At 39.2% G+C, this 9,426-nt stretch overlaps 1 protein-coding gene across 1 annotated transcript in view; it reads right to left on the bottom strand.

Moving 5' to 3' along the window:
- Positions 1-820: 820 nt before the first annotated feature.
- The window catches only part of LOC105997794 (zinc finger protein 791-like), an 11,325-nt gene continuing 2,719 nt past the window's right edge, over positions 821-9,426 (bottom strand). The window contains exons 2-5 of the mRNA XM_013032319.1: positions 4,927-5,053; positions 4,477-4,537; positions 2,041-3,319; positions 821-1,704 (exon numbers count right to left, since the gene is read on the bottom strand). Coding sequence (XP_012887773.1) covers positions 1,150-1,704; positions 2,041-3,319; positions 4,477-4,537; positions 4,927-5,053 — 2,022 coding nt within the window. The 3' untranslated portion in view covers positions 821-1,149. The remainder of the gene's footprint in view (positions 1,705-2,040; positions 3,320-4,476; positions 4,538-4,926; positions 5,054-9,426) is intronic.

Raw genomic sequence — 9,426 nt, 5'->3', positions numbered from 1 at the left:
CACTGTTATGATCAGAGGCAAATAAGCATTGCGACTTTGTGTTCCTCTTCTAAAAGTATTATCCTTTGGTCTCACTGTATGACTGGAGTCACACAGAATTTAGCATTTACTGACATATTTTAGATCCAGCTTCAACATGAGAGAAAACACGTGCTCCTTGTCTGAGCTTGGCTATCCTTACTTAATGGAATTTGCTCTAGGTACCTCTGTGAACTATTCTACTTGGATTAGCTTTAAGCCACAACTCTGAGAGCTTAACCTCCTACATCGCTAGGATTACAGGTGTGAGTCAATGCCACCTGGCTTAGTCTTTTCTTTACTGTGTTCATTCACTCAGAGGTAACCAGTCTCTGTAGGATTCACACATTGTGGGAATTCAGTATGACTATCAAATACTTCAAAGTAGCTGAGGAACCTAAAGGCCTTTCCACATTGTTTACATTCATAGGGTGCTTCTCCATTATGTTTTCTTTCATGGGCATGAAAGTAACTGAGATATCTGAAGGCTTTTCTGTTTACACATTCATAGTTTTTCTCCTGTATGTGTTCTTTTTACAAACTTGAATATAACTGAAACATCTAAAAGCTTTTCCATAGTTTACATTTGTAGGGTTTTTCTCCAGTATGACAGAGATGACAGAATGACAGAGGACTACTCAGACTTTGCCACATTGTTTACATTTATGAGGATTTAATCCAGTATGAGTTCTTTCATATATCTGAATGTAGCAAGAACTCAAGGTTTTACCACAATGTTTACACTTGCAGGCATTTCCTTCAGTATGAGATCTTTCATGAGTTTGAAGATAGCTAAAACACCTCAGCATCTTACCACTTTCATATTCACAGGGTTTTTCTCCAGTATTTGTTTATGGAAATTTAGAACTCAAAGCCTTACCACACTGTTTGCATTCATAAGGACTTCCTTATCATGTGTTCTCTCATGTACTCAAGGCATCTGTGATCTCTGAAGAATTTTTCACACTGTTTACATTCATGGGGTTTGGCTCCACTATGAGCTTTCATGGACTTGAAGGGAGGTGAAATTTCTGAAGCTCCTCCAAGACCATTTATATTTGTAGCGTTCTCTCCAGTATGGATTCTTTCATGTTTTCAAAGAGACAGAGAAATACTAAGAACTCTATCACACTATTTACATTTATACATTTCTCCAGTATGAGTTCTTTCATGTATTCTAAGGTAGCTAGAACAACTCAGAGTTTTACCACAATATTTGCATTTGCAGGGGTTTCGTTCAGTATGAGTTCTCTCATGAGCTCGAAGGCAGCTGAGATATTTGTAGGTCTTCCCACACCGTTTACATCGATAGGAACATATTTTAGCATGAGCATGTTCGTGTACTCGAAGGCAGCGGAGATATTGGAAGGATTCACCACATTGTTTGCATTCATGGGGCTTTTCTCCAGTATGAATTGTTCGATGCACTTTAAGAGAGGCAGCACAACTGAAATTTTTACCACATTCCTTACATTCATAGCATTTTTCTCCACTATGTATCCCTTCATGTATTCGAAAGTAACGAAGACTTCTGAAGCTTTTTCCACAATATTTACATTCATAGGCTTGTATTCCACTATGAACTCCTTCGTGTATTTGGAGGCTGCTGTGACACAAGAAAGCTTTTCCACATTGTTTGCATGCATAGAGGTTTTCTCCAGTATGAATTCTTTCATGCACTCGAAGATAACTAGAACAACTCAGGCTTTTGCCACAATGTTTACATTCAAAGGGATTCTTAGCACTATGTGTTCTCTCATGTTCTCGAAAGTACCTGGCATGTCTGAAGGCTTTTCCACACTGTTTACATACATAGGGTTTTCCTACACTGTGAGTTTCTTCATGAACTTTAAGACCATTAAGAGAACTGAGACTTTTACCACATTGCTTACATTCATAGGGGTTTTCTTCACTATGTGTTTTTTCATGCATTCGAATGGAACTACGTTGTTTGAAGACTTTTCCACATTGTTTGCATGCATAGAGTTTTTCTTCAGTATGAATTCTTTCATGCACTCGAAGATAACTAGAACAACTCAGGCTTTTGCCACAATGTTTACATTCAAAGGGATTCCTAGCACTATGTGTTCTCTCATGTTCTCGAAAGTAACTGGCACGTCTGAAGGCTTTTCCACACTGTTTACATGCATAGGGTTTTCCTACACTGTGAGTTTCTTCATGAACTTTAAGAGCATTAGGAGAACTGAGACTTTTACCACATTGCTTACATTCATAGGGGTTTTCTTCCATATGTGTTTTCTCATGTATTCGAATATATTTAAGTTGTTTGAAGGTTTTTCCACATTGTTTGCATGCATAGAGTTTTTCTCCAGTATGAATTCTTTCATGCACTCGAAGATAACTAGAAGAACTCAGACTTTTGCCACATTGTTTACATTCATAAGGATTCTTAGCACTATGTGTTCTCTCATGTTCTCGAAAGTACCTGGCACGTCTGAAGGCTTTTCCACACTGTTTACATGCATAGGGTTTTCCTTCAGTGTGAGTTTCTTCATGAACTTTAAGAGCACTAGGAGAACTGAGACTTTTACCACATTGCTTACATTCATAGGGGTTTTCTTCACTATGTGTTTTTTCATGCATTCGAACGGAACTAAGATGTTTGAAGGTTTTTCCACATTGTTTGCATGCATAGAGTTTTTCTTCAGTGTGAATTCTTTCATGCACTCGAAGATAACTAGAAGAACTCAGGCTTTTGCCACATTGTTTACATTCATAAGGATTCTTGGCACTGTGTGTTCTCTCATGTTCTCGAAAGTAACTGGCCTGTCTGAAGGCTTTTCCACACTGTTTACATGCATAGGGTTTTCCTACACTGTGAGTTTCTTCATGAACTTTAAGAGCACTAGGACAACTGAGAAATTTACCACATTGTTTACACTGATAGGGATTTTCTTCAGCATGTGTCTTTTCATGTATCCTTAGGTACCCAAGTTGTTTGAAAGTTTTTCCACATTGTTTGCATTCATAAGATTTTTTTACACTCTGATTATTCTCATGTAGTTGACCTGAACTGTAACAAACAAAGGACTTCTCATTTTGCTGGCATTTATACAGTGATTTTGCTTGGTGAGTTTGTTGATGTACTTGAAATGAACTAGAAGTATCAAAGATTTTCAAACATACCTTACATTCACAAGGTCCATTTACATTGTGAGATGCCATGTGTTGTTGAACACTTTTGTGAGAGATAAATGCTTTCCCACATTTTTTATATTTATAAACCTTCTGTCTGCATTCTTTATGTTCATATTTGTATCCAGAGTGAGAGATTACATGCCTATTAAAGGAAGAATGATACGTGAAAAATTGGGCATTGTCCCTGAGCTTCTTTTGCTCAAGGCTAGCACTCTTTATCACTTGAACCACAGTGCTACTTCTGTTTTATGTAGCACTGAGAAATTAAACCCAGGGCTTCAAGTAGGCAAGCACTTTACCACTAAGCCACATTCCCAGCCCCATGAAAATCTTTACAGTATTTTCACATGCTTTTAGTCCCACTGAACTTTTCTTCCCTATATTAAGATTTGGAACCAAGTGAAAGTATCGCCACACAAACCAAACTCTATCTGCCAAATAGCTTCTATAAAATGACAAGACATCAGTAGTAAGTGCTTTACTAATGAATATTTATTCATAGGTCTTAAACATAACACTGCTCCACAAATAAGGTGAAATGTATATTTTCTGTTGTCTAGGTAGGAATAGTTGAAGCAGATGTTTCACTTACTTGGCAACATGGCTTCCACAGAACTATCACAAGAGCAACATTCATGTGTCCTTTTTTTACTACTGTTTGCAAGTGAAATGTTGTGCCAAACATTTAACATCTTTGTTACATCGAAATATATTTTTTGATAATTTTTTTCTAATAATTATAAGTTGTGCTCATTTGTTTTCTTTTTTTTTTCATGGGGAGTGCCAGCCTGGGGCTTTAACACAGGACCTGGACACCATTCCTGAGCTCTATCTACTCAAGGCTAGTGTACTACTTCTTGAGCCACATCCCTAATTCTGGCTTATTTGGGTGATTAAGATAAAGAGTCTTAATCATCTCTGTGATTAAGATAAGATGCAGATAAGAGTCTCAAAGACCTCCCTGCTTGGGCTGGTTTCAAACCATGATCCTAATATCTCAGCCTCCTTAGTAGCTAGGATTACAGGTATAAGCCACTAGCACCCAGCCTTTTGCTTCTTATTTTTACTTTATTTTTTTGCCAGTCATGGGGCCTCAATTCTGGGTCTGGGCACTGTCCCCCCAGCTTCTTTTGCTCAAGGCTAGTGCTCTACCACTTGAGCCACAGCACTATTTCTGGCTTTTCCTGTTTATGTGGAACTGAGGAATCAAACCCAGGGATTCATGGATGCTAGACAAGCACTTTTCCACTCAACCGCATTCCCAGCCCCAGCATTGCTTCTTTTATGCATGTAAATTACCTGATATTTCTCTGACAATTTTTGTGCTGATCATTCATGTTCAGGTCTGTCCATTTGTGTCCTAAATATAACCAAAAAATATTACCAATTATAAATTATAGAAAAGTAATACTAATTTCTAGGTTATATACATGGTAACCATGCCTGAAATATTCAAATTTTTCCCTATCTACATTCCAAATCTGTTGTCTAGTTAGAAAAGAAAAAATATTGAGTATGTGTGCGCACATGCCCCTAACACTCTTGCTGGGCTTTGTCATTCCAGGCTGGTGCTTGGCCACTTAAGGCACACATCCATCTCTGGCTTTTGTGGTGGTTAACTGGAGATAAAGCCTCACAAACTTTTCTGAAAGGCTGGCTATTTACCACAATCCTCACATCTCAGCTTCTTGATTAGCTAGGATTACAGGAGTGAGCCATCAATTCCCGTCCAAAGGATGGTATTCTTACCTATACAGTTGAAGTTGCTGAAAGTTTCCAGCATTACATCTCTGTAGAAAGTCTTCTGAGAAGGATTCAGCAAAGCCCACTCCTCCTTGGTAAATTTCACAGACACATCCTTGAAGCTGAAAGACTCCTAAAACATCCCATATACATATACAGAACAGGTAAACTTACAGTACTATAAATGTACAATAATTCATAAACTATTCTCAAGATTCTGTGGTCTCCAAATATTTACTGATTAGCTGTTACTCCCACATACTTATAGTACTAGAACTGAGCTTTTGAGGAAAAGAAATGCAGCAGATATATGTAATACACACATATAAACTGCCTAAAATTTTTCATGAATCTTGTCTTTTAATACACAGATACTACCCATTATGGATATAAAGTATATGTTCCTCTCATTAATAGGCCAAATAAGTAACATGTGGTGCTGAACCAACCATAAATTCTTTATGGCGAGAATCACTAGAACTTGCTTTAACCAAGTCCTGCCACCTCAGGTGCATAAGAAAAATCATTGCAACAGTCATGACACGTTCCTTATAAACTCAATCTCCAAAAGTTTGACCTTGGGGCTAGGATATTGGTCAGTGGCATGGTGGTTACCACTAAGTAACATGACACAACCACAAAAGTGGCCCTGTTTGGAGGGGGAAACCAGCAAGGAGGGGGAATGGAGAGGGGAATGGAGGTACATTATATACATATGAAAAATAGCATAATAAATCCCAGCAAAAACGGCTAAAAAGCGGAGGATAGAAGGGAAACAGGAAAAATTAGATGGAGTGAATTTGATCAAAGAACATTATATGTACATTGTCAATATAACATGAAGCTACTTTGTCCAATTATTTTTATTAATTATTTATTTAAAAACAAATTTAAATGTAGCAGTGGTACTAATTAGATACTATGTTGAAAATAAACTAAATACCTTGTGGGAGAGGACAAGAAGGAAAACCTGAGAGAACAAGGGAAGAAGTGACATTGTACAAAAAGATGCACTGCTGGGTGCCAATGGCTCACACCTGTAATCCTAACAACTCAAGAGGCAGAGATCTGAGGATCATGGTTCAAAGCCAGCCTGGGCAGAAAGTCTGAGAGACTCTTATCTCTAATAAACCACCAGAAAACAGGAAGTGGTCTTGTGACTCAAAGTGACAGAGTACTACCCTTGAGCTGAAGAGTTCAGGGACAGCACCCAGGTCCTGAGTTAAAGCCCCATGATTGACAAAAAAAAAAAAAATTATACTTATTACCTGACTATGTAACTGTAACCACTCTGTACGTTACCTTTATAATAACAATTACAAATTTTCTTACATTAAAAAAAAAGGAAAAATTTTGCCAGGCACTAGTGGTTCATGCCTATAACCCAAAATACTGAGGATGATTACAGTTCAAAGCCAGCCCAGGCAGTAATTTCAAGAGCCTTATCTCCAATTAAGCAGCAAAAAGATGGAGGTAGAACCGTCGCTCACATTTAGAGTATCAGCCTTGCCAGGTACTGATGGCTCATACTTGTAATCTTAGCTACTCAGGAGACTGAGATCTGAGGATCGTGGTTCAAAGCCAGCCCAGGCAGCAAAGTCTGTGAGACTCTTATCTCCAATTAACCACCAGAAAACTGGAAGTGGAACTGTGGTTCAAGTGGTAGAGCGCTTGCCTTTAGCTAAAGAGCTGAGGGACAGCACCTAGACCCCAAGTTCAAAGCACCATGACCAACAAAAAGAGTGTCAGCCTTGAGCACTATGGACAATATGAGATGCTGGTCTCAAGTTGCAGGACCTGCAACAAAATTTTTTTTTTTTTGGAAACAAGAGGTTCTTATTATGTTCTATATGCAGTTATTTCTTTTTTTTCTATTTTAATTTTCTGTACCTTTTACCTTGTATATAAGTTTAGCTGATTAGTGGAGGGTAAGGGAACCACAGAAACAGCAGGACAAAAGATGAACTAGTACAACAATGATACTCATTAGACACTGTGTTGGAAATGAACCTTATAACAGGAGGGAGGGTAGAATGGGAAGCAGAAAAAAAATGAGGGAGGGGGTAACAGTGTTTAAAAAGAAATGTACTCATTACCTTCCTTATGTAAATGTAACTCCCGTTTATCACCTTTACAATAATTTTTTTTAAAAAGATCATGCTCTCATTATGCCAAAATGGGAATTTTCAACCATCTCAAAAGTTGAGAATGCTGAGGCACTTACTAGATTAAACCCAACTTATTCAGACTCTATATTGACATCCCTGGCATTTTCTCTCCTAGCCTGGAATCATATTTGAAAATATAGTAGAACTTTGGGCAGGTTAGTGCTTCTGGATCTTGCACATCTCGATTTCTCTGTGAAATTGTGACTCTTTTCCACTGGGAGAGTGACAGCTTGACTCTGGGATACTGGTGGAAAGCCAGTTTCATGCTGTCCTGGCTAGTTCACTGGGGGTCACTTGTGAGATGACCCGGGGCCTGCAGCCCAGGCAAGGTTCATCCTCCATCAACTCTCACTTCTGTTTTATCTAGCACCAACTTTTTTTTTAATAGTGAAGTTTAATTTTTTTTAATTGTGAAAATACTGTAAAGAGGGGTTACAATTACATGGGCAAGGCAATAAGTGCATTGCTTATCAAGCATTACTGCATCCTCCTTTGTTTCCCCTTACCATTCCTGAGCACTGTCCCTCAGCTCTTCAGCTCAAGGCTAGCGCTCTACCGCTTGAGCCACAGAGCCACTTCCAGTTTCCTAGTGGTTTATTGGAGATAAGAGTCTCACAGACTTTCCTGCTGGGGCTGGCTTTGAACCGTGATCCTCAGATCTCAGCCTCCTGAGTAGCTAGGATTACAGGCATGAGCGATTGGCGCCCGGCTTTTTTTTTTCCTTTTTTTTCCTGGGGCTTGAACTCAGGGCCTGGGCACTGTCACTGATCTGCTTTTGCTCAAGGCTAGCACTCTACCACTTGACCCACAGCACCACTTCCAGCTTATTTTTTTTCTGTGTATGTGGTACTAAGGAATCAAACCCAGATCTTCAGGCATGCAAGGCAAGCACTCTACTACTAAGCAACATTCCAGCCCTTCCTCCAGTTCTTAAAATTTGTGTTTTGTTTTGTTTTTTCTATATATGAGATAGCTTTCATTTTTACCTGGCATGTCATCTTTACACAAAAGACATTAATGCCATGTAGGAGACAAAATGCACTAATTAAAAAACATTCAATACAAAGCATGTTCTGTTTTACAAGAAACAAAAATCTTGTCTTAAAATTTATATTGAGATTGTACAAAATGATATGAGAATATCTTTTTCTGGAAAATTTTCCATTTAAGAAAGGTACACATGGGCTGGGAAGATGGCTCAGTGGTAGAGCGCTTGCCTTGCATGCATGAGGCCCTGGGTTCGATTCCTCAGCACCACACAAGCAAAAAGGAAAAACCCAGAAGTGGCACTGTGGCTCAAGTGGTAGAGTGCTAGCCTTGAGCTGAAGAGCTGAGGGACAGCGCCCAGGCCCAGAGTTCAGGCCCCATGATTGGACCAAAAAAAAAGAAAAGAAATGTACACATTTCAATGATGGGCACTGATGGCTAACGCCTGTCATCCTAGCTACTCCAGAGGCTGAGATCTAAGGATCACAGTTCAAGGCCAGCGTGGGTAGGAAAGTCTGTGAGATTCTTATCTCCAATTAACCACAAAAAAAAAAAAAACAGAAGTGGTGCTGTGGCTCAAGTGGTTCCACACTCACTTTGAGCTGAAGAGCTGAGGGAGAGTGTCTAGGCCCAAAGTTCAAGCCCCACAACTGACCAAAAAAAAGTAATATTTTTTTAAAATTTTTACTAGTCTGTATTTTCCATCCCAAGACAAGCACATATAAAATAATGTTAAATTTTTCATATACATATGTATGAATGAACAAGCCTGTACATATGTAAACAAATCTAATCAATGATTAATAGATGAGCCATGTGCCGGGGGGCTGATTCATATAACCCTGAAATTGAGAGAGAACGTTTGTGGTTTGAAGCCATCAGGGCAGCAAAGTCTGTAAGACTTTTATCTCCAATTAACCACCAGAAAACCAGAAGTGGAGCTATGACTCAAAGAGGACAACACCCAGGTCCTGAGTTCAAGTCCCAAAACAAACAAAAACAAAATAGCCTGAAGCTGTGACTCAAAAATTAGTTTCTCCCTTAAATGAAGAAAGTACAACACCAAGGTCCTTAGTTCTATACCAGTACTGGCACACACACACAACACACAACTGTGAGTTATAAATGATGGAAAAGGCCTATATGGTCTCACTAAATTCTTCCATTAAGAAAGAACTGACAGGGGCTGGGAACATGGCTCAGTGGTAGAGCGCTTGCCTTGCATGCATGAGGCCCTGGGTTCGATTCCCCAGCACCACATAAGCAAAAAAGGAAAAAAGCCAGAAGTGGCGCTGTGGCTCAAGTGGTAGAGCGCTAGCCTTGAGCTGAAGAGCTGAGGGACAGCGCCCAG

This window comes from Dipodomys ordii, unplaced genomic scaffold, assembly GCF_000151885.1.
Source record: "Dipodomys ordii isolate 6190 unplaced genomic scaffold, Dord_2.0 Scaffold153, whole genome shotgun sequence".
Taxonomy (NCBI): Eukaryota; Metazoa; Chordata; class Mammalia; order Rodentia; family Heteromyidae; genus Dipodomys; species Dipodomys ordii.
This window is presented reverse-complemented; position numbering and strand designations above follow the sequence as displayed.